The sequence below is a fragment of the Taurulus bubalis genome (genome assembly GCF_910589615.1).
Source record: "Taurulus bubalis genome assembly, chromosome: 1".
Classification (NCBI taxonomy): domain Eukaryota; kingdom Metazoa; phylum Chordata; class Actinopteri; order Perciformes; family Cottidae; genus Taurulus; species Taurulus bubalis.
Genome location: NC_136589.1, coordinates 26,940,665 through 26,966,656, shown reverse-complemented (window position 1 = coordinate 26,966,656; position 25,992 = coordinate 26,940,665). Strand labels below are relative to the sequence as shown.

Sequence of the window (25,992 nt, the reverse complement as noted above, 5' to 3'; positions counted from 1 at the left end):
ATCTTTGTTTTTTTATAAGTTCCCTTAATAATGTTGTTATTTCTATTACAGTTTATTTTGTGGGGTTGGTGGAGAATATAGAATATAGATTTGGATTGGACGTTTTCATGTGTGTGTGGCGGCCAAAAATCTCTTAAATGACCACAAAGTTGAATCAACACCTCTCTAAAAAATCTGCCGACAGAAACGTTATGCAGTGTTGAATTTAATGACATAAGAGAAGATCAAGAGATGCAGTAAATGTATGTGTGTGTGCGTGTGAGCAAGACCAGGAAATCAGCGTCATAAAGTTATAAAACATCTGCAGACTGCTGTCGTGGTCAAAGGCAGAAGAAGGGTTGGGAGGGGAGAATTAAGAGGTTCCCATGGTAACCCCTCCTCGGCTGCTGGGGGTGATGATGTAATATTACCCATTGTCGTGTTTCTGGGCTTCTCTTCCTCCTCGTCCTCCCCACCTAAAGAAACATACAGTATATTGCTGCATGCATGTTATGTGTAGTGGTGCAGAGGAGACACAGAACAGACTGGACCCGACCCAACATTTACAGTAAAATAAGAGAGCAGTCCTATGAGCCCCTTTCATAACAACCTGCTGCTGCAATCCCTTTTAAAACCACTGACTGATGCTTGTAATTTCAAAAGAATCCAGTGCACTTCAGATACAACAACCCTCTATTCTCTTCTTCTCTGCATTCCTCAATCTTTGCCACAACCACAGCTTCATACTGCACTCAAAGCCCTGTGTGCGCTCTGGGCATCATTAAAAGACAGCAGGCAGGAGAGCTTTAAGGGCCTATTACAGCAAACCTTCAGACAGTAGCTGTAGAGGGCGATTCCTGCCACATGAGGGGGCCAATCAACCGCTGAGCTTGAAAGGAAACGGACAAAGGCGACAGTGACAGATACAACATTTAATTCTCAGTTTATAGAAATGTATCACAGATTGAAAATATACATCAGGTGTCAGGCGACACCTACAAGCTGTGCACAGCTGACTTTTCTATTTAAAAATTTAACAAAGAGAACGTTAACTTCCTCCTCCAACAACATGACACATGGAGCTAAAAGCAATTCTGAGACTAGTTTGTTTGACATTTTGGCCCAAACGCAAGGCAATGAAAGCCCCATATGTCTGCGTGTAAAGCAACCACTGACATTTGATTTAAATCAATTGTGTTCTACTTTCTTTTCTCCACCAAAATAAACTATTTTAAACGTTTCAGTATCAGTGGTTTACATTTCTGATCCCAGCCCTTTCATGCAGTTCCAACAAGAGCACAGATGCTGACCCAGAACCAGCAGTTTGTGATTTGTCTTCATGTGTGCTGCTGCAGAGCATAAGGAGAGAAGGAGAGAAGGAGGTGTCTGGTCAGGCTGCAGCTTCACATCTCTTGCTGAACAGCTCCTCCACCACCTTTGGGTCGGCCAGGGTCGAAAGGTCGCCCAGGTCCTTCTCGTTGCGAGCGATCTGCCGGAGGATTCGCCTCATGATCTTCCCTAAAGCGGATCCAGAGTCAGAGAAGACAGATGTTACCGAAGAGGAGAGTGGAGGAAGACGAGGATGTTGGTTTTAAAGACGCGTTGAGACGTTTACCTGAGCGAGTCTTCGGGAGTGCGGGGGCATTTTGAATGAAGTCGGGTGTGGCGATTGGTCCGATTTTCTCTCTCACTGACAAAAGAATACAGAAAAGGAATCAGTGCAGAGTAGAATAAATAATTGCAAAAAAAGGAACAAAAAAACAGAACATTTTAGAGAATAATAATTCACATCACTTTGAATGGATTTTTTCCTTTAACTCTCAAGTAAACCCTCCCCTGTTCCAGAGCCTCACCCAGTCTCTTGAGCTCCTCCACCAGCTTGTGGTTGAACTCCCTGCTGTCTTTGAGGGTGACGAAGCAGTACAGACACTCGCCCTTCACCTGGTGAGGCCGACTCACTACCGCGGCCTCCGCCACGGCCGGGTGCTCTGTCAGAGCAGCCTCCACCTCCGCTGTGCTCATCAGGTGGCCTGAAAGACAGAAAAAAACAGCAAGGTAAAAGTAAAATAACAGTGCAATGCTCTAAGTGGAAAGAAATGTGTGCCAGTGTTCCCCTGATTCACATGTTGGCGTGTGTATCTGCCGGTATCAAAAATCTCTTGCTGCTTATTCCTGTTTATTTAATATTTCTTTGAGCATGTTCTACTGTGTAAATCATATTAGTTGTGATTGTGTTATACTTTGGCTGTCAAGTTATTCAAGTTAATACTTAAAGTGCTTTCTTGTGTTCTACATCAGTGAGACAGGCTTGTTTGCATGCAGAGCTCAGACATGGGAGCTATTCATTCAGGTTTTAGGAGCTATGTCAGGATGCTTGAACTTATTTTGCAGCCGGATAAAGATGCACAATGAATTTCAACAGTAAACTAGAAAATGCATTTCCTGCAGAAAATGTGTGCCACAAAGCTAAGAACTGCACTGCTGAAGAACCTGGTTGTTGACGTTGAGTTTTAAAAGTGGCAGAATTGGAAGTTGAAGTGCATTATCTCAAGAAGCTAAGAGCTGAAATACAATGCAGGAGCTAGCTAAACTGTAGAAATCGCAGTAGTAGTAGTAGTAGTAGTAGTAGTACCAGAAGTTGCAGTAGTAGCTACAGCAGTAGTTGTATATCAGCAGTAGCAGCAGCAGCAGCAGCAGATGTAGTCGTACTAGCAGTAGTAGCAGTGTTAGTAGTTATACACCCGAAACATCTAAAGATTTGAATCTGTAGATAGAATAGATAAAAGTGATGAATCAATCAAAAACAGGCAGAAACTGTTTGATTTCTAATCAACTGATGAGAATCACCTTTGAGTTTCTGTCTCTGCGAGTGCTGAGTCACTGTTGGTCACAACTGGTGAAAAATCTACCTAAACTGTGAGTTGCATTCATTTAATTGCTTCATTATGAGAAATATTGCTTAAATTGACAAATCATCTAAAAGAGGATGAAAATATCTACGTTTTGATGTATTAATTGTGTATGACAAGTGAAAGATTCTTCCGAACACGGTGATGTCATCTTTATGTTTGTGGTGTAAATAAATGTGCAAACTGTCGCTGTGTACTTTCTTGAGACATTTGTGGTCAGAGTTAACATTGAGACTGATGGAGCAGTTGGTTGGAGTTCATGTCGCTTTCAGGCTCCCTGAACCAAATGTGTAAGTCTGTTGGATTCCACCGAGTCATGTCTGTAACCAGCACAACATTTATTATGTTTTGACCTTAAAATGGCGTATGAAGAGTGAACATTGTGAGAATAAGAGCAAGTGAATCAGCATTCCAACAATAAAAGATACTGTGAGTTATTGGGTTTGGCGAGTCCTTTTTTTTATTTAATTGTTTTCCATTATTATTACTATAAATAATGGCCCAAAAGCTTAAAGAACTTGCTAAACTTGCTAAAATTAAGTATTTTATTATTTACACAGCCTTTGTCCGCACATTGAATTCTTTGGGAAATGTTTTCCCTGGAAAATCATATTAAATCAAAAGAACAGATTCAGAAAACTTAAATAATGCTTCATTCATTATATTTGTTCAAATTCAGCCCCCTCATTCTCTCCTCAGTACGTCAGTTTAGTATTGTAATAACCTTTTCTTGATGGTTCTGAGAAGCAGCTTTGTTTTCAGACAGTAACACAGTAGCGTACCTGACACATTCAGCATGTCGTCTATTCTTCCTGTGATCCAGTAATAGCCGTCTTTGTCCCGCCTGCACCCTAAAAGAGGAGAAAACAAGTAACATACTCAGGTATATTTTTGGTATTAAGACTCTTCTGAAGATGTCATGAAGCTTCTTTGGTTTACTTACCATCACCCGTTACATAGAAGCCTGGGAACTTCTTGAAGTAGGTTTTCTCAAAGCGTTCGTGGTTTCTGTACACAGTGCGCATTATTCCAGGCCAGGGCCTCCTGAATACCTGGAACAAAACACAGAAAATACTTACCAAACATAACAGAGATATTGCTACTATTAATCATAATAAATTTATAATGTGTATACTTTGTACAGCACCTTTCAAAACAAAAATGCTTTAATGTGAAAAATCGTGAGTCAAAACTGCAATAAAATAATATTAAAAAAGCCTACAGTGACGTAGATTTAATTTAAGAAACATTTACATTTTTGGGAACCTGCCTCTATTTCTTTCATTCGAGATTTAAAAGCAGTCAGTGGTATTAGTTCCCTGAGCTTTAAAACATTCTGCAACATATTCCATGATGAGGGGGCAGAGTACCCAAAAGCCCTTTTTCCCATTTCCGTTCTGGCATTTGGGACAGTGAGCATAAAAAAGTCCAGAGATCACAAAGAATATTGTCCGACACTTCTCTGGTTGATGCAAACACACAGGTAGTTTGGGAGCAGACCAAGGATTGCCTTATAAATAAGGGTGTACCAATGAGAGAGCCTACGGGTGGCCAAAGTAGGCCATCCTACCCGAGAGTATCACTCACAGTGATGAGTCAGAGCCTTACAGGTTGTAATGAACCGCAGCGAAGCATGGTAAGCTGCGTCCACCCAACGAAGACAGTTAGCAGAGGCATGCATATAAAGAAGATCACGATAGTCCAACACAGGTAAAAAAGTAGCAGCAACTAATCGCTTTTTTACATTATTGGAAAAGCACAGCTTATTTCGAAAATAAAAACCCAGTTTTAACCTCAACTTTTTCACCAGGTACTGTACATGTGGCTGAAAAGTGAGGGCGTCATCAATCAGAATACCCAGATATTTATAACCAACGACCTCTATTTCACTTCCTTCAAGAGTGACCACCGAAGGGATATTCTGTGGCCTACTCTGACTGTTTGAAAACAACATAAGTTTAGTCTTATCTGTATTTAAAGTTTCAGTTGAAAAATGGTATCTTAAACAACATTAAAAGCATTTTGCAGGAGATTGATTGCCTGCACAAGAGTTGACGCACAGCAATATATCACAGTGTCATCCGCATAGAAGTGACAGTTAGCGTCCACCACATTTTGGCCCAGATTATTTATATAAATAGTAAATAAAAGTGGACCTAATACCGATCCTTGAGGCACACCTTTACAGACGATAGCAATACCAGAGGATAGACCCTCATATTGGATGTACCTATTCTCAACGTAGCTCGTGAACCAAGCGACCACTTGTTCCGAGAGTCCTGAGTTGAGGAGCCTCAGCCTTAAAACATCATGGTCAACTGTGTCAAATGCTTTGGAGAGATCAATAAACAGTGACACACAATGTTGCTTCTTGTCAAGAGCAACACAAATCTCATTGACCACTTAATGCAGCTGTAATAGTGCTATGTTTTTTCCTAAAGCCTGACTGGTAGGGTAATAAAATGGCATTGCTGTACAAGAACTCCTTAAGTTGCTTGCTCACAAGAGTTTCAAGAACTTTAGCAAGTACAGATAAGTTAGATATTGGCCTATAGTTATTTAAAATAGCTGGGTCAACACCTTTCATTGTACAATGACAAATTCATAAAACAAGATTTGTTTTTCTTGACCAAAATCACAGCTGTGTGTTGACAACGTTGCTGTATTTGTATCAGACTTTTCAAGTTTATAATCAATCAGTAGTTATTGTCAAACAATATCTTCCCAATCTCTACATGATGTTTTTGTCAACCTTAATTATACCCCATGGAAGGTTTATTGTTTTGTGTTGATTGCCTGCTTTGCATTTGTCTTATTGGCTCTTGACGCCAGCCTACATTATATTGTATGAAGAGTTTATAGAGGCTTTATGCTACTTTCTCTTAAATAGATAAATGTGACCTTTATTTTGAAAAGGTAAAAGGAAGCGCAGATTTGTTTTATGTTTTGAACTTTAACTTGACGGTACGGCCACGGAGTTTTGTCGTCACGTAACAATAGGCTCGTTCGAGATGAGCCAGTTCTGCGCAGAATCGATCGGCGGCGATCGGCACAAAATGCATGCCGGTTAGATTTGTGTCCGACTTGCTCCCGACTTGCTGTGACGTCATGCACACGTGGTCAACGATACTCTCACGAGACTAAGCCGACCATCGATTTCAGAGGCAGGCGCTGCAGTGGCTCTCCCCCGACTGCTTGGCCCAGTGCATGATGGGAAACGCCTGGCTCTCACCACATCAGAGAGCTGATTGGCTCTTAGATCTGACAGCAAACACCACGTGTTGTAGAAAATCCTTATTTTATGTGTAGTTGTAATACTTAACCCTCGATTATTGACTATTCGTCTCATGTTTAATCTAAAAACACATCTTGTGTGGTTGATAATACAAAATTGTATTTTCATAACACATATCTAAACCAGTAGTAATGTATTTCACAGGCAGACATCAAAAGACCAAAGGATGCAGCTACACAGTCATTTCTACATAAATATCTATATTTGTAAACACATATAATAAATCCAAACGTGATCTGTAAACTACAAGTAAACAAAAGTTCGGAACTAACAGGAAGAACTTTTTTCTGTGACTTCCTGTGTATACTTTGAAGGCAGCTGACAACTGTCCGACTTGATTGCAGTTTTTTGTCAACGCCTCCTGCTGCGGCCGCCTGCTTTCGTCTGGATTCCAGGCGAGGCGCAGCTCTAACGAACGAACCTAAAGTGTAATAGTTTAATGGTCCCGTATGAGGCTAATGCTCTTACGGTGGTGATAGTACACGTTCAATGGATGTATTTTGACCCAGAGGAAAAACAATAAAGGAGTAATTTCACCAGCAGTAAGTTTCATGCCAATTCATATACGGGGATCCGTTACAAAGGCCGATTTCCATTTCATTGGTATTTCGTTGTTTTTCATTGTCAGATTAAAAATATATGCAATATATGCAAGTGCAACAAAATCAGCAGCCAATTTCAAAAAGTAAGGGTCTATACAATCAGGCCCTGAAGGTTTCCTATGATCTAGGCTTTTTATGGCTTTATGAACTTCTTGCACAGGAAGTGGTGAAAAATTAAAAGGCTGACCATGACCAGTATAAACTGGAACCCCAGTACAAGGTTTCACAGACCTTGGACAACAAGAGTCAAACAGAGAGCCAGAAGAAATGAAGTGTGTGTTAAAACAATTCAGTATCTCCATTTTGTCATGAACAGCGACAGAGTCCTTCATAACAAAAACAGGTAAAACGTGTGAGTTCTTGCTCACAGAGAGGGAGTTTTCCAAAATCTTCTCGAATCATTTAAATTTTCAGTAGTAATAGACAAATAATATTCAGATTTTGCTTTCTTGATAAAAGAGGAGCATGTGTTTCTTAGTTTCCTAAACACAAGCCAGTCAGTGGCAGAAACCTGTTGTTCTTGCCTTAGCCCAAGCTAGGTTTCGCTCATGAATACTGTCTGCTAGATCAGAGGAGAACCAGCGATTTTCACGTCCCTGTACTCTGTACTTCCTAAAAGGGGCGTGTATATTTATGATTTGTGTAAAACCATCATTAAAAAAATACCAGGCAGTTTCCACATCAGGGATTAGCTCTATCCTCCTCCAATTACAATTAAACAAATCATGATGAAACTCTTGTTCATTAATTAATTTCATTAAAATGCTGTGTGTATCTGTTGTTCTGACCGGCGAGCTGCTGCAGACGATTTTCCTTGTAGGGATACATAAAGGTGTATAGAAATAAATGGATGCTTACAAGATAACCCTCGCCCTCGCCTTCCAGTTCCTCTCCATGTTCGTTGAGGATTGTGGGCTCTACTCCGAAGAAAGGAAAGGTCTGAAACACGAGACGTGGATTTAATGTGAGATAACTCTCATTGAACTGCTCCTGTATGTTTCTTTCCGTTCATAGTCTGGATCATAATCTAAAGCTAAATAGAACAGTTGCATCTCCCATGTTGGTTTAGTCCAACCCTTCCTTGCTAGCATGATTTGTATTGATAAAACTCATCAGAGAAGATGTTGGTGTGCTTAAGATTTACATCAAATTAAATACTACGAGATTGACTTACAGCGGAGCCTGGTTTCAGCGGCGTGGCAGCAGGCAGAGGTGTCAAAACGTGACCCCCCTATAGAGAAATATATTGACATTTAAAGGAACAGAAAACTCAAAATTGTGTATTTGTGACTTAATATTGGTGTTATTAATGTGTATTGTTTTGCCATCAACTTATTTTTGTTATTGTACTCGTTCAAACGCATTCATTCGTTTGGTCACAGAGAAAAAAACAGTCCAAATAGGGTTTCTGCACCTCTTTGGCTTCCCCTTTGACAGTTAGATTAATTGTGCGTCTGTGAAGTGTTGATGACTATTACAGGCGTACATTTGGAGGGTTTTTTTACCCCATAAAACTTCCTCAGAATATAATCAGTCAAGGTTCAGCAACAACAAATGTTTCATTAGGTTTCTTGTTGGTTTGACCTCGTAGCTTTGTTTGCCGTTTGAAAATTTAAAAAACTGTGTTAATTATTAGTCGTTATAATATAATGTTTTCGTTAACATCAAATGTTTTTCACAGTTTACCACATGTATTATTATATAAATATGGAAGAAATGTGATTCTAAATCCAGTCTCCTGTCACTTTAAAGCAATTCTCCTGAATCTGAACAAAGCAACATATGAACTGAAATATTTTCTAAGCCTCTGAACATGATTTTGATATATAACTGAATGCCAGCTGAGCACTTACAGTCTCTGTCTGCCAGAAAGTGTCGACCACGGGACATCTGCCCTGACCGACGGCCTCGTGGTACCACTCCCACGCCTCCGGGTTGATCGGCTCACCGACAGTACCCAGAATCCTCAGGCTGGAGAGGTCATGTCTGGAGGTGGCAGGTGAGAAACCTTCCCTCAGATATCTGATATTTCATCATGATGTTGTACTGATGCACCACTCTGGGAATAGTAGTCTGTTATCTTTATTTGCTATTTCCAAGACATGAGTGCCAAATGATGCGCTTTTATTCTGGCACCTGATATCTGTGATCACCTTCACCGGTGATGTTTTACATGTTTAGTGTTGATGTTTTGAATTAAATAAATAGTTTAATATGCAGGGAAATATGCTTATTTTCTTTCTTCAGCTTTTGGTTAGCGTATCTCTGTCTGGAGGTAAAACAATCAGCCTTCCAGCATCTCTAAATTAGTTGAAGCTGTACAAAAAGATGGAAAGATGACAAGTTGTGTTGTGACTTCATGGTGTCTGGTTTATTTATTTGTATGCTAAGCTAACTGGCTGCTGGCTCCAGGTTCATACTTAGCATCCAGACGAGAGACTATGAATAGCGAGCATATTTTCCAAAATGTTATTCCTTTTTTTTCCTTTTATCATTTTCTGCCAAAAATGTAATTATAGCTGCATGAGAAAATGCCTGTTTGATGGTTGGCAGCCAGTTTGGAAACACTGGATACTTAATCAGTGTCTGTTTTCCGGGTTTTTAGGGTCCTTGTTTTTTTGCTGAGCTTTTACGTTGCACTGACAAGCTGGTGAACATTCTGACTGGTTATCAAAAACATCTTTCAGGTTTTTTTTCTCCAAAGCTTCTTATCTTTGAAGTGAGTGTTGACGGACAAAGAAATTGAGTTTTCCCTGCATTTTTTATTTGATTTTTTAAATAGTGTGTTTCAAGTAATTCTTCACCACCAAAATGATCACTTGTAAATTAATTACTCACCCATGTTTCCTTGAATTCCGTCTAAGTGTTTTAGATAGTAAGGTTTTATCAAAGATGCATGTTTTTGGTCAGTGAAGAGGGAGGTCTGAAAGATGTGCATCTCCATGTGAGAACTGTTGTAAAAAATACACTCAAAGCCCAGCTCCCATTAAGCTGTGTTTTGAAAGGCAAACTACTGCGTTAGCTTCTGGAAATCTATTTTTTTCTGAGCTGCGGTGGCATTTGGAGGATGCAGGCTCTTACTTCTGCAGCGGTTCCCGACCGTACTTCATCAGCAGGCGGATGGCTGTTGGAGCTGTGTAGAACTTGGTCACTTTGTACTTCTCAATGATCTCCCAGAACCGGTCAACGTGAGGGTGGACCGGGATACCTTCAAACTGGAGAAAACACACATGCATCTCAAAAAAAGTCTGAGTGGAGGCCTCTATGTCGTCTAATGGCACTGTGGGGATTTTAAAATGATAAAAGTCTCTTTCAAACTCACTAGGACACTTGTGGCGCCGTTTGCAAGAGGGCCGTAGGTGATGTAGGAGTGGCCGGTGATCCAGCCGATGTCGGCAGTGCACCAGTACACGTCGTCATGGTGATGGTCGAAAACGTACTTGAAAGTCAGCGACGTATAGAGTAGATACCCGCCAACAGTGTGGAGAACGCCCTGTACAGTACACAAGCACGGGAACATGAATGAGGAGGTAAGTGGTCGCAAGTGTGTGTGCGTGTGCATGTGTGTGCGTGTGTGTGTGTGTGCGTGTGTGTGAGAGAGAGAGAAAGACAAAGACGCAGATAATTTCCTACTATCTGATGCTCTGAGTCTTGTGTTATATGTAATAATAAAATCTACACACAAAATACTAAAGCAATTGTGGTTATTTCAACTCTCTGGGGATGGATTTATGCCCCTAGAAAAACATGAATTCTCGCTATTTCACAGCAGGGATAAATATTATGTCAAAGACCGCACAGTTAACACCATTAGATTCTTATCAGAGTAGAAAATAAGATGCTGCGATTTTAAAGATGTGGTTTTACCGCAAATTTAAATGCAGAAAATAGTTTTCTGTCTTGCTGCTCCGTGTGTTTCGACAACATAAAACTGGTCTTATTGCACATCGTTCATCTTACCTTGGGTTTGCCGGTGGAGCCGCTGGTGTAGAGGATAAACAACGGATCCTCAGTATCTAGCCACTCGGGTTCACACTCTTCAGGAGAGTCTCTCATCACCTCATCCCACCACACATCACAGTCCGGATCCCAGGAGGTCTGAACGCATCACAGCAAGGAACAAATGCCAGACATAAAATCACTCATCATATCAGACCATGTTATATTATAAACTGACATGTAATATATTAGAAGATTTTACTTTCCAAGCATGGGTTTTTAGTGATATAAACCCCAAATCTTAGTTGGTCATTTTTAAATAATTTCTACCTGTAGTTTGTTGCATGCAGCTCCGCTTTTGGTCCTGAGTGCATGGTGCTTGATGACGAGACATTTAGTGACACTCGATGACGCTCTGTGTGAATAAACAATTAATTTAAAAAAAGGTTTTGTGAGTTTTCCCATGTCAAAATTCCAATCAATGAGTGTTATTTATTTTTCTTTCATTTTATACTTGTCAATTTCCGTATAAAGATAAAATATTTTTCTCAGAGGACTTTACAATAAGAGCAAAAGACAATACCTTTGACTCTTGATTCGTATAAGTGAAAAATAAGTTAGAAACCTTGGAAAGTGCAACAGAGGAGAAGTAGTATCAGAAATGGGAAATGGAGAAAATAAATAAGTATAGTATGTTAAATAGTGAAATAGTTTGGAGTATGGAAAATGTGAGATTTTGATTGAAAGATTCTACATTTGTTTTGCCACGAGGCTTTGGCATAATGGAAAACATCACGATATGCTTTATTTTTAACATCCCTCCCTGGCTCATGTTGCTATGGGAGACAAGCAGCTTGGGCTTTCCTGAATAATCTGAGCTTCCCATGTTGCCTGGCAACCCCGAAATGTGCAGGGCAGTGCGTTTCTTCAATGTCCTTGATATCAGCTGATAGGGCTTTGCTCTGTGTGGTGTGTGTGGTTTGCCAGTGTGTGTGTGTGTGTGTGTGTGTGTGTGTGTGTGTGTGTGTGTGTGTGTGTGTGTGTGTGTGTGTGTGTGTGTGTGTGTGTGTCTAGTGAGTCATATGTCAGCAGTTGAGTCCATTTCCAGCAGCTAGTGTAAATAAGGGCGGTTGCTGAGAACCGAAAAACTTGTTGGCCTTTCAGCAGGACCTACTTTTCCCTGCACTTCTTCAGAGCCTCATCTGCAATCTGTTTCAGGTTGATCAGCTTCTCTCCTCTGTAAACACCATCTGTATATTACAAAGGGATGGAGAGAATGGCAATGAACTGTGGGAACCATCAGTATTTGAACAACGAGTGTCTTTACAACTTGAAGACCGTCTTTACAGCCCCTGAGCGCTACAACACATCATATCCTGATGCTGCTCTGTTGGCTAACACGTGTCTTATCCGGACACACCTGCTGTCACCAGGACGCTGCTCTGGGCATCCACGATCCTCTCACACAGAGACTCAGAGGAGAAACCTGCAAACTGAGCATGCAAAGAGAAAAAGAAGATAAAACATACAGCCTTTATGAATAATTCTGGTTTATTACAGCTTGGTTTCTTACTGTTATGGTTTTGTCCATCATTTATATTGCTTACATGAGAGGTTGTAAACAAGACAACAGTTTTGCCTGATTACCTAAACCTCTAGATTTAAACAAGCAAATCGATCTAAACTTTGAGTGACGTTTACAATAATTAAAAGAAGAATAATGCATTTTATTTGTTAAGCGCCTTTCAAAACACTGCTACAAGGTGCTTTACAATAAAAGCAGAACACATTAAAAACATAAAGAGAATGAGAGGAATAAAAGCCCAAAACTTTGTGGTCATTTGAAATCTCTTCCTGGTTGTTACGTGTTGTTTTGGGTGACGGACCCCTTACGCTGTTCATCCCTGGGCCAGTGCTCGGTAGGCTCGTTCATTAATCAGTGCACAATTCTTCGTCTCATAAACTAAAAGTTGCATGAATATGTTTACCACACCCTTGACTTTATGTTTCTTCCCTACTTACCGTTAAACTATATTTAAGATTTGACGATTAGTCACTGATTAATACTTGTGTCCACAGCTGCTGCAGTTCAGCAAAGGCTCTGATGCATGCTGCTTTCTCTCTTTACCATGTATAGCAAAGTCACCTTTTTCAATCTAACATAATAAACTAAACCGTGATAATGATTCTTTTATAGGATTGGCATCTGTTTTATCCACTGCCAGACACTTGTGTTCGGGCCAAGGGGAATAGTTCACAACGTGTAACGTTTCAGTGTTGATGACAGCATTATGAATCAGGACACTGAGGACTCTGGACTCAGAAAAAATGTCACTACATGACTGGCATTGACTGTCCTGTCTGGCTCCATCTGTGATTTAATTTCATGCCAAGCTAATTTATCATGTGACTGTTCATATTAACAGTCACATGATAATCGAAGAGACTGGCATTGTGCAAGTGATGTTGATATCAAAAATCTTTTTTTTTTTTAAACACTCAGAGTTGGAAAATGTACAACAGTGACCAAGCACAGACATGGACACTTACACCTACAGGTATGTCTGCCAGAACCCATCCTTTGCAAGTCATTAAGCGAACCCATCTTGGAGCAGCCTGGAGATATTTTTAACAAGGTTACTAACCTTTGCATGGATGAGGAATGTTAAAACGCTAAAATAGTGTTGGCCTCCTTGCAAAACTGCAAAGACTCTGTCGCCTACCCAAGCTAGATACAGCCTGGACATGTCTGACCCATATATTGAGTGCATGTGCTGTCAATACTGTGTTCACACAAAGAACAGCTGATAGGAGCAGGGCAAACACTGCTAACCTACAGTACATGTTGATCGTGAAAATGAGGAGAAATTGACACAGATTGGATGCCAGATATGGTTTTGATATTATCATAAACAATGCTGACTGACTCCTGCTTAGAGCGTCAGAGAAGGTGAACTATCTGAACCATTTCTTTAACCAGCTGATAGTAAAACCTACTTGTCTGCTTCTCCAAAATGGGTGAAACAAAAAAAGAATGTGCATAAAAAATTGGATAGTTCATCATACTTCTTACCACAATAGAGTGAACAGCACCTATCCTTGCACAGGCCAACATAGTGTAGACCAGCTCTGGGATCATGGGAAGGTAGATGGACACCCTGTCTCCCTTTTTTACACCTTGAACAAAGAAACGAGCAGATTTGATGTTTTGGAGAACACAAATCACATCTTAGCTATTGCTCAACTCAAACCAGCAACAGCAATGTAGCTCTAAGGTGAGTTTCAGCATATTGAATATGCCAGATCCGATACTGTATGTCTGATATACAAAAAGTGCATTGGGCACACCGCATATAGTAATATCTAGTGTGTTGTGGCATGCTGGTTATTATCATTGTGTCCTGTGTTCCTCATGATTCTACAAGCTGAAACATGTTGGAATCAAACAACGATTCTGGCATGTGTTCATGTACTTCTTGTTTTACTCAAACTTTGAGCATCTGAAGGTAACTTTAAAGGATGAGGTCATCTTTATTTTGAGCTACAAACCAATTCCTATTGATGTAATGTTGTTTAGGTCTAAAATGTCTCACCCATTTGCTTGAGGACATTAGCACAACGGCAGACCTGGCTCAGCAGCTGGCGGTAGGTGATGGTCATGTGGTGGTCAGGGGAGTTTCCCTCCCTGAGAGGACAACATACAAGGGAAGAAACACAACCCAAATCTGTTACTGTCATATGAAACCTGTCTCTGTCTTTATGTTAATCACATTGTGTAAACCAGGGGATCCGCTATTTTCAAAACACTTTCATGACAGACACAGAAACCCTCCACACTTACAGGGTTCACAGGGTAGATAACCTGTCCCCACTGTTGCTGGGGCTATTGGATTTAGATGTTTGAAGGATAGTTTTGGAAAGCCATGTTGCACAATGTTTCATATGCGAGCGAGTAGCATATTAGCAGGCCTCTGGTCCGGAAAGCCCAAACTCTCTCACACTTGGCATCAACCTTATCACCATGATGATGGTGAAATAATTCCAATTACAGTGATGAAACTCTGCGCTCATAAAAGCAATTGCTATTGACTAAGTGCATATATTTGATTGTCTTTACTAGTCTTCATATACTATTGTATGCCTCTTGGCAAATATGTATCAGAAACAACCAAATCAAATGTGGAGTTCCACTGGGGTCAATCCTTATACCCCTTTGAATTCAACTGCTTAATGCTCTCGTTAGTTCTGAATGTACACTGGACAAGGCAAAGGATTGGATGTGATTCCTAAATTTACAAAAAGGATCAAACCACTTTTTATTTTTTATTTCCAAAGATGGCAAAACAAGTTTTTCATTATTATTGTCTGCTGCTAAACCCCAAGGCTTAAGTCTTGATGTGGTCAGGAAATCAGACCTAAATCTGAATAGCCATGTAGGGACGATACCAAGGCAACCTATTACCACCTTGAAATATAGCATGAATTCTATAATTCACCTAAAAATAAGATTTAGCAAACGTAACCCACATCTTCATATCTGGCCTTCAGACTGCTGTATTATGATTTTATCAGGTCTTTTCTTAAAAAGCTCTTTGACAGCTGTCGCTCATTCAGAATGCTGCTGCTTAAAATCAAACAAAGATCAAGAAAGCTGACCACATTAATTTTATATTTAAAAATAGACCTTTTACTAATACAAATCCATTATAGATCGCCCGATAATTTATGAGCAAAAAACTTGTGTGACAGTATTAACCCACAGATCCCCTGAGGTCACCAGTCATAAAATCCAAACATAGTGAAGCTGCTTTTAGCTGCTGTGCTTATGTCATATGTTTACCATTGCCTTTAGACTTTGTGCTGTTGTTGTACAAGCACATTTACATTTAAGTCTTTTATTCATTATGCTCTTTCGTTTTCTTTACTTTTTCTTTGATATTTTTTATTTAGTCTGTATTTGATTGATTTCATGTAATTTATTATTTCAATCTCAATATCGCATGTAATGCATTCGTTCTGTATACATTCATTGGTTTGCTTACCTTGCCTGTTTTTGTTTAAAAGATTAAAAAAAAAAAAATTAAACTGAGAAAAACCTGTGATATCTTGGTTTGTCTGCAGCTTACAGATAGAAGCTAATGCATAACGAATAGGAACTGTTTATTATGACTTTCAACAATTCATAAGGGAATTTTAAAGCAGCTGATAAAGTACCTCTAAAGCTCTAAACATTTTTTATTTAACATTCAATACCTTTAAACAAGTATCACATTTATTGAGACAGAAAATGTGTTGCCAAGCTTTGTTTTGTTGCTGTAACTATGTATTACAAGCACTTGAAAGGATTAAGAAATAGAGAATAGATATGAAACCCTCTTTGTTAAAGCAAAGGCTGACACTTCAGCCCGGGACATCTGTCATCAGAGCACTGAGACCGTTCTCAATCTTGTTCAAATAATAGAGTAACAGAGTCAAGGAAAACAACACACATTTGACTTTTTGGTGTCTTATTTTCTTCTTATATTTTACAGTGTCACCATTTGAGATAGTTTTCTAAATGTTGTTTGGCCAAGGTGTGAGATAAAGTCACATAAGTGTTTGACAAGTAAACACAATCTACCTGGCCCCTTATAACTTGAATCTAACCTTGGTACTACAGTGGACAGACTGTATTCTCCGCACTTGAGCATATTACATAAGTGCTTTGATGTCGTGCAATCAGCGTTAAGACACTTGTGTGGGCGATGGCTGGTCTCCGCTGTGCCCAGTTTCAATGAACTCCTATTACTGCTGAGCTGGCAGAACCACTATTTGTTGTTTGCTAAGCCTTTTCTGTTGACAGAGTAAATATTTTCCGTAATATAAAGTCAAAACAACATAAAGTAGAGCATTTTAGAGTTTAGTGGAAGTCACAAGCTTGAAAGAGTTCTGTGAGAAAATGTATTAGTTTACATATGAGTCGTATTCTGAAAACAATCCTTGTGTACTATAATAAAACTTATAATTAACTTATAAACGTATAATTTGCTGTAATGCTAGATTGTAAAATGTGTTGGGGGGGGGGGAATCCTGTTTAATGTTCTCTGTTGATTCAGAGGACAGAAACATTGAAGCACTGACACCGTGTTGCACTAGTTGAGAGTTGCTCAGGTGCACTGGGTTCGGCACTGGGGACACAACAGTTGCTACTGACTGGAATACCTGACATAACGCCAGGAAGTATTTCCCATCAAAGTCATCATTCATGGCGGACAGAAACTGTCGCTTACCAGTAATAGGCAACTTTTTCACCAAGATTCCTCTCCCTCACAAGCCTGTCCAGGACATTATAGCACATGTTGGTTTTGGCCCCTTCCATGCATTTCACATAAATGTTCCCTTTTGTCACATCAAAGTTGTACTGCAGCATTGGTCCTGTTGCTGGCTTCTTCCAAAAGAACTCATCAGCAACCTCTTTCCAGAAAGCTGAAACAAAGTAATATTTCATGTCAGTGTTGCAGGCTGCAGACAGGGCAGATAAACACAGAGAGACACAACATACAGTCCGACTCAGGGGGAGGTGGAATGCAAGGAAACTCTGCAAGCACTGCACTGAAAATACAGACGCGTTTGACCTACCTTCTGGATTCTCAAGAGACTTCCTGTATAGTGCCAGATAGGTGGTAAAATCAGGCACATGAGCATCCCTCTTCAGGTCATCAGGAGGGTAGTACATTTTGTCCGGGGATTCAGGAACAACCATTGTGGAAGGACAGATGCCTATATCATCTGAAGGTAAATCAGAATATGGGTTAATCTGGAGTCACAGCTGATCTGTCTGGATCCTCCTGAGGAAAGTAGGAACGCTACAAGGCCTCTTGTACTGAAGCAACACAAATCAGCATGCATAGAGACCCACCTCTAATCCCTGAGCTGCAGGCTCACTCAGTCTGTTTAGGGCCAGGGCAGCCAATTGGCATGCATTGTGCGGCACTCCCACTTTTTCATTGGATGAGCCCCCTCTGGCCTGTTGATGGCATTATTTTTCCAAGCAGGGGGATGAATGCTGGGGATTCATGTAGGCATGAGGAGGTTTGATTTGACAGGGTGGGAGAGAGAGAGAGAGAGAGAGAGAGGGGGGGGGGGGGGACAACATTTAGTTTACTGACAGCCAATAAACAAACTCCCTGAACCTCAAAGCTTTGTCACTATTTTTCACAGAACATCACATAACAATTTAAAAATTAATGAAATTATAATTTGACTTTGCATCTCACTTTTTATCAACTTAAATATAATATACTTTATACTTTAGTAAAAAGTGTAACAATTTGTAAATATATATTATTTGTACATTGCATTATTATAATATGTAATAACACGTATTATCTAATTCCCTGGTAAACGCTGCTTCGCAAGCAACGTGAACCACCATTTAGGTTACATAACAAATGTCCAAAAGGCTGTTGGCAACGTTTAACGTTTATCTCAAATTTCAATCTGGGATCGATTTGGCTGCCTCGCGACTGACGTCTGACGTAGTGGCCCACGTCAGACCCATTTAATCGAGCGTGGAAACGCTTGTGTTGATGTCGGCCGCTGCTGTCCCGTCCATTTGCTAACACACTGGGACCAAACTTCAAGCCCCAAGATGTTCTTTGCTGCTGCAGTTCGCTCTGCAGTATCGCAGACGGTATGTTTATGATATTCGTTATGACTCTGGGTGAAAATGTAAATGCCCTTTTGGACAACTTGGAGAAAAATGCGATGACTCCTCACAAGGGCAAGTAGCGGAGGCCGCTAAGCTAGCCTTAAGTAACGTTGGGGTAACACTAGCATGCGAGCTAATGTATCTTAGTGCTGTCAAACGTTTACACGGTGATCGTTTGACAAATTTAACAATTCAAAGGAAACGTTTGCCTGGACATGGGCTATTGCGTATCAAAAGTAGTTCGGTTCAAAACACGTAACCTAACTGTAACTCGCTCGATATTGTAGTTGACGTTAGCTATTTCACACATTGTGGGGACTCTCCTTCCTATTGGGGACGATATGCAAGTCCCCATAACGTAGGTTACATCATTGTGTGTGTGTGTGTGTGTGTGTGTGTGTGTGTGTGTGTGTGTGTGTGTGTGCGTGCGTGCGTGTGCGCGCGCGCGCGCGGTTTAGGTTAAATTGAGGTTACTGCTAAGATTTTCTTTCACTGTTTGGTTTCAGTGGACATTATAGAAATTAGACATAAGGAACTGGTAATAGCCTTAAATAATTGTATCATCATCTTAAATGTCTATTAATGATTCACTTATCAAGATTGAAATGAGTAAATCAAGATGTATCTAACTATTTTAAACTACAGCCTGTATTTCTATCCTTTAAATGTGTAAATGTCAATGACGTGTACCTTTTTACAAATTAGTGCACCGGCGATGTTTATGTGTGAGGTATCCCATGTTGTGAGGTTTTAAGCTTGTAACAGTTAAATAATGATACACAATGACGAGAACAGTCAGCTTTTTATCTTTTTAATTGAACTAATAATTGTGTTTTTTGTACAGCATGCCAATTAAACTCTAGCTATAAAAAGTATGCCTAATTATGTTAAATTTAGGTCTGTAGGTATTTTGTCTCTGTGGTAGACAATAAGAACATCACTAGTTTGTCACTTTTAGTTTTCAAGTCCTTTCAGGTATGTAGTGAGATAAGCCATCTCAAAAGACTCTCTCTTGGGATGGTAAAGTATGAAGTTGCACACTACGAGGTGTTTTATCTGACTTCTTTGTCTCTGCATTTGCAGGCCAGACAGGTCAGGAGTCTGCATCAGTCTGCTACACGCGCTGGAGCTGGTGGCATCTTTGTGGTGAGTTACAGTTTCTTTGCCAAAGTCAAGAAATGTGCAGAAGAAGTTGAAAACTGAGTAGCCAGTGTAGTGGCAGGCTTAATTTATTCAGTGCTTTTTGAGCACCTCACAATTAACTGGCAATAGTGCTTTAAATTGAATCAGCAGCTAACGGACTCCCATTCATATCTGTGAGATAAATGGTCCCCTAAGCTTGGTTAAAATAGACAACCATGTTTTTCTTTCTGGTGCTCAGAACATTCTGAATATGCAATATTGTCTAGATCAATATCAGTCAATTGCCCATATTGCTGACCTTTTGTGGCCTTGTATCAGTGTGATCAGTGCCTAGTTGTAATAGAGAACATGCACATACTATTGTACACTATTACAAAGCATCAGTTCATAATGTCTTTATTTGTATGACCTTTCAGTGAGGGGAAAATGTTGCAACATTTGATCTAAAGTTTGACAATCACTTTTTATTTACTATTTATTTAGTTTATGCATTTTAACTGGGTAAAGAAAACGCATACAGGACTAAGATTGTAGTAAAAAAAAAAAAATCTTAACTATTTCTTCATTCTATGCTCCACATTCTGGAGATTGGGGTTTTATTTGCCCATCTAACATAATATTTTGTTATGAAATTGCTGTTTTACTCTATTCTACACACAATACTGATCTAAACAAATCTTTCACAACCACAAACTTAAGTCAGTTGAGTTATAGACTGTATTTACTTGTAATTTACAGGTGTTCATACTATTTGTATACGTTTCAGCCCAAAAAACTAATGTATAAATGTAGTCAAAGCATGATTCAGCAATGTTTGTGCTCCCAGTTTTGCTGAAATAATCCCAAAGGTGTCAGTATCCAAAAGCTCTTAATTTATCCCAGTAGCTGCCCTCGGAGCCTATTAGAGCCATGCTGTGCAACAAAAACATCACATGTGATATTGTCATGTAATGGAAACATGCCATGGTTTCATTGTCCCTTGATAGTAAAGATGTTTTTAATCTGTGATTGGAGAAAAGTCAGTTTGGCTGACTTGTCTTTGAACTCGTTGAGAGTTGGGTATGCTGTCTTTTAACAACTTTAACTTCAAACTCCATTACATTTCAAGTTGTTCTTTTTCCTAATTGCACAAAGGATATTTGCTGCTCACAAGGGGGCAGTGTGTGCAGAAACCCAAATAATTGTTATCTGTGTCGACTTGAGTCTTTTCAACGGTCCAATAGCAGCACCTGTTTTCCCATGTGGCCCTGATGGGTTATTCATATTTTATCAGATCCTATTAAATACTACACATATGCCTGTTACTCATATGAAAGTGGTGGTTGTTAGTAGAAAAAACCCACAACATCCAGAATATTGATTGAGGCATCATGTACAATATAAAATATTCAGTTAAAAGTTTTTTTTTTTACAGGAATAAATATAAACTGGCTGATAAATGTTATTTGAAGATGACTGATAAGGATATCTTTAGATGAAAACAATGTTAACTGTCCTTTTTTTAAACTGTGGTATTTCTGTTTTAGCACAGAGATACTCCTGACAACAACTCAGATACTCCTTTTGATTTCACCGAGGAGAACAAAAAGGTACGGGTGTCATGTGTTGAGCGGTACATTCAGGGGAAACACTGACCAATGTCTTATATTTTCCTGCCTTTGCTTTAAATACAAATTCAGACAAACTAGTGAAATGCTATGTTTCTCTTGTTTCAGCCAGACCATTTATTTTCACATTTTCTTTCATTCTAAGAAGCTAAAGAAGCTGAAATGTTATTCATAAGGGTTTTTGACATTTTAATGGACAGTAAATTGAGCACCTGATCCTTATCACCAAGATAAAACAATGATTATTTTTGCTATATTCACTTGACTTTTTAAAGTTGATGTCAATCCATATACCAGGATCAGTGCATCTCTTGTAAATATCTGTGCTCTTAATGATTTTGTATGAACATTAGATAGTTTAAATTGGCCTAATTATTGAAGTACACAAGATTAATGCAACAATTCTTATTCTGAGCAACTCCATATTTATGGTCAAATGCCTTTTTTTTGCTCTCTCTTTGATCCCTTGTAGAGGATTGAGGCGATAATTTCAATGTACCCTATTGGACACAAGCAAGCAGCCACCATCCCAGTGTTGGATTTAGCCCAGAGGCAACACGGATGGCTCCCTATCGCCGCCATGAACAAGGCACCGTTTTTCTTCTGCAAATTGTTCTACAGCTGTGTGATGCCAATTGAATTTGTTGAACAATATTTTTTATGGAAGGCCATACACCATGTCTTATGTGTCATGCATGTAATTGTTTGCATTCAGGTTGCAGAGGTTCTGGAAGTTGCTCCAATGAGAGTGTATGAAGTAGCGACATTCTATACGATGTTCCTGCGTCAACCTGTGGGGAAATACTTCATTCAGATCTGCACAACAACACCCTGCATGCTCTGCAACTCAGACAGCATCCTGGAGGCCCTCCAAAACAAACTGGGTAAGAGAGACATTTTCCATTTTATGGTGGGGCACCAATGAAGAGATGAAAAGGCAGATGACATTTATTTTTATTATGTGTATTTGAAATAGTTGGGAACAAACTTGTAATACATTGTTTTCTGCAATTCCAACAACCGTAAACTGTAGCAACAAGAAGACTTATCGGCTTGAAATCAAGCCAGACAACCTCCATTAACCTAATTCAGTCTGTGTAGTATTTAATAGAGCATCCTCATACTAGTTTGTTCATTCAATCAACCAAATAGTGAGGCTATAGTGGTTATAACTCACCTTACAGCTGTGTAATGTCAGGTAGCACTGCTTGAGTAAAATGTATTTGTGGTGGTTCTGTGACATAATCTGTATCTTTTCAGAAAAGATTAGCTGAATATAAAACATATCTTTATTTGTTTTCCTAAAGGCATCAAGGTTGGAGAAACTACCCCAGACAAAATGTTCACCCTAATTGAAGTGGAATGCCTGGGTGCCTGTGTGAATGCTCCAATGGTCCAGATCAATGACGACTATTACGTGAGTGTTTGACTACTCTGTGCAGATGGCCTCCTGTCAGAACATTATAACTAAATTAGGTTAAAGCCTGAAATTAGTTTTGCAAATAATGTCTGGAATACACCTCTCAGCCCTTTTTCAGGAGTGCTACCTTTTTTATTTGTATTAATTTTTTCTTTGGAAGCCAATGCAGGTGTGATTCCGCCTACGCATGTAAGGCTCAAAGCAAATAAATGTAGGAAATGGAAGCCATGGCAGAAAATTAATCTGGCTGGAGTAAGAACTTTGTCTTGTGCAAAGATTCATATGAAAAGCTTGCTTTTTGGAGTTATGGTTGCATGATCTGAAATTTTTCTGTACTCGATCGTCATGGGAAGTTAAGTTGTTGCAAGCTGAGCAAAAGCGAATGACCCATTTTAAAATAAATGTGCCTGAGAAAGGAGGAATCTTCTGTAACACCTAAAATTGCTGAGATGTGATCATTGCAGGCAGAACAGGTATGTGTGGGTAATGTGTTGACATCAAGTGTAAGGTGGTACCGAATAATTGGCACTCAGAAATACGTGCATTCAGTATTGAAATCATTCCATCACTAATAACATGGATTTGGTTTTATTAAAGATGAAACTGTTTGTAGATAATCACGTGTGTGAGGTTGATTCTAGCTTCTTAACCTGGAAAGAGCTGCAGCACTGAGGAGACATTCGTGTAGCTGCACAGATATGCCTGTTAAACAGTTTTGAGATGTGAATGTCTAATTCAATCTTAATGCACATTTAACAAACCATTTTTAATATTGTTAGACCAGGGATCGGCAACCCGCGGCTCCGGAGCCGCATGCGGCTCTTTAGCCCATCTGTTGCGGCTCCCTGAGGCTTTGACAAAAAAAAGAAGACGTTATTATTTATTTATTTATTTTTTGCCCAGTAGAAAAACTTTCAAAGGGAATTCCTCTTATCTTGGAATTTTAGGTAATATTGGGTCGCTAAAAATCAAAATAAATGTTTAAATATTTCTTTAACTAAAATGTGCGTCACATCCTGTCACATAGCTGTCGAGCCTCTTTCCCTGCAGGTGGCTACTCGTGATTCAGAGCCCCGACCTCCGCTAAACTATCAACGGATAAATAAAGAAAAAAGAAAAGTCACGGAGGAAAGTGGAGCGTTTAATTCTGCGTGGACGTATTCATTTGCTTTCACTGCCAACGATGCTGCTGACCTGTCTGCTTGATATGTGGCGAGAAGTTAGCAAAAAACTAAAAATGTAATGTTGAAAGACTCTTCCAGAACAAGCATCTGATGAAAGGTGTCAAGCTGCAGAAGAGCGATTCCTCAACTGCTGCAGTAAACTGAGCGAAGTAAATATACTTTCAGGAAGCTGATCAAGTCTCCAGACTCAACTACTACTGCTGGTTCTGTGGCAGCTCATGAGACAGTAAGGCGTCCGCTAGTAAAGACGGATCCGTCCTCTCCGTTTGCGGCGCTCACGTAGCAAAAGATATGCGTTTAAAATGTAAAACTCACGTGAAGACAGGGATCGAACCTGCTACCTTGTGATTACAGGGCAAACACTCTACCACATGAGCCACATTTATAGACAGTATTCAAGGTTTGCATAGTTGTGGTTTTAATTGATCTCAATGTAGCCGACACATGACTATTTCTTGTCTCCTCTTCATAAGAGTTTGATAGTTATAAACAGGTAAAATAGCAATACAATGTCAAAAATTGTCTTTATCCTTGTTCTATAATTTCATAAATACAACAAACTATAGTTTTTTGTATATATATATTATGACTATATATAAAACTTCAGAAGCTGATATCAAATAGCTTTTGCGGCTCCAGGCAAAATGGCTCTTCGGATAGGAAAGGTTGCTGACCCATGTGTTAGACCATCAGTAGTTGCAAAATGCAACCCGTGTGATTTTGGTCGGGCATAAAAACTGTCTAGCATAACCAGCTCTTCTTTGGTTACCTGGGTTAAAAAATGCAATTAATTAAATTCATTCAATTATTTGGCACAGTTGCACTTAAACTATAATTTTATCTTCATAAGGGGCTTTGAACTTCTCATTTATCCTGCTTCCTTCTTGTTTCCAGGAGGACCTCTTACCGAAGGACATTGAGGACATTATTGATGAGCTTAAAGCTGGCAGAGTCCCACCACCCGGGCCCAGGTATATACAAATCATCATGAATTAATTAGTTTATTATAATTTTTTTGGTTGATATTTGTTTGTCGGCGTAAAACAAATTGTATGTGTGCTTTAAGGCATATTTTCTTTTTCTACAGGAACGGGCGTTTCTCCTGTGAGCCTGCCGGTGGATTGACCTCTCTGACGGAGCCTCCTAAAGGACCAGGCTTCGGTGTAAGACCAGATCTGTAAACATTTGTGGTCACCATCTGCTTTTATTAAAGGCAACTTGTCCCTGAAGCTGATATTATGGTTAAATCAAACATGTTGTGTAAATAAATTGTTCATATACCTGTGCTCATGATGTCACTCAGATTCCAATAATGACAACTGAATTAATGGTACAGATTATATATTTATAATTTGGCCTGTGACAACAACTACAGTTCTATTAGCCATCCTTGACGGTAGTGCTTTTAATATAAATACGGTAAGAGGCTTATACTGTCAGAATGTTTTGACATGTTTAAAAATTTGGTATTTTACAGAATTATTACTCTGACATTATTTCCAGGTCCTAGAAATGTTTCTTTGTTAAATTACACTATTGTGTGCACTGGGCTATTGTAGCTGACAGAAATGAACTATACCTAAAATACTGCTTTCTTTGACAAGCTCATAAAGGGTTTCACTTGACTACCAATCATATACACATTAAAATGCCTTGAGAAGAGTCATGTAAATTTATCATGTGCAATTGTGGCACATTAAATACATGCAAACCAGTCCATTCCCCTAAACTGAAATAATTTAATAGGAACGTAAAAAGAAGACGTATGTAGAAGTATGTATTTCTGTTCAGAATTCCCGATGCAATGAAGTCAGTGTAATTTGATCACATACTACATTGACTGAACACACACACACATATATATATATATATATTACAATTTATTCAAGGCTACCGAATGCAATTTTTTTTAATCAAAAAATAAATCGAACAATATTAGAATTTTGAAGTATTACATGTTTCTAATATAAATTATTACGAGACACACCTAATCACATTACATTATGTTGAATTTGTGTTTAAACTAGAAATGATTTAAATGATGAAAACTATGAAATGTGAATATGATTAATTGGAGGCTACAACTTAATTACAAAATACCTTCCTAAGTCTTACTAATACAAATGTAATTACTGGCATCCTAAATGAGCACTTTGAGAAGACCAAATGTAGTTATAGTCATTCTGACTCATTCATTAATTCCACATATCTTCAAAGTTAATCC

At 39.2% G+C, this 25,992-nt stretch overlaps 2 protein-coding genes across 2 annotated transcripts; one reads left to right on the top strand and one right to left on the bottom strand.

The window, feature by feature from the left end:
• Positions 1–1,006: 1,006 nt before the first annotated feature.
• acss2l (acyl-CoA synthetase short chain family member 2 like) lies at positions 1,007–17,466 on the bottom strand (the record flags this gene model as incomplete). The annotated part of the gene is made up of 18 exons (XM_079217664.1): positions 1,007–1,497; positions 1,595–1,669; positions 1,833–2,009; positions 3,671–3,739; positions 3,832–3,940; positions 7,644–7,724; positions 7,960–8,016; positions 8,639–8,771; positions 9,867–10,000; positions 10,108–10,278; positions 10,746–10,883; positions 11,055–11,139; positions 11,899–11,974; positions 12,145–12,217; positions 13,798–13,901; positions 14,318–14,409; positions 16,994–17,189; positions 17,343–17,466. The coding sequence occupies 18 exons, from the start codon at positions 17,464–17,466 to the stop codon at positions 1,370–1,372; spliced, it is 2,022 nt and encodes a 673-aa protein (XP_079073790.1). The 3' UTR covers positions 1,007–1,369.
• Positions 17,467–18,269: 803 nt separating this feature from the next.
• ndufv2 (NADH:ubiquinone oxidoreductase core subunit V2) lies at positions 18,270–25,054 on the top strand. The gene is made up of 8 exons (XM_079227377.1): positions 18,270–18,396; positions 19,498–19,560; positions 21,084–21,146; positions 21,637–21,753; positions 21,880–22,048; positions 22,472–22,581; positions 24,663–24,739; positions 24,856–25,054. Exons 1-8 carry the CDS (start codon positions 18,355–18,357, stop codon positions 24,947–24,949), a joined length of 735 nt encoding a protein of 244 aa, XP_079083503.1. The 5' UTR covers positions 18,270–18,354; the 3' UTR covers positions 24,950–25,054.
• The last annotated feature ends 938 nt before the right edge of the window (positions 25,055–25,992 follow it).

Bases quoted from the DNA above. Each gene is read 5' to 3' on its own strand.
- ndufv2 (XM_079227377.1), top strand. From the start codon at position 18,355: ATGTTCTTTGCTGCTGCAGTTCGCTCTGCAGTATCGCAGACG. The intron at 19,561-21,083 runs GTGAGTTACAGT...TTTCTGTTTTAG, and splicing joins GAGCTGGTGGCATCTTTGTG to CACAGAGATACTCCTGACAA. The intron at 24,740-24,855 runs GTATATACAAAT...CTTTTTCTACAG, and splicing joins GTCCCACCACCCGGGCCCAG to GAACGGGCGTTTCTCCTGTG.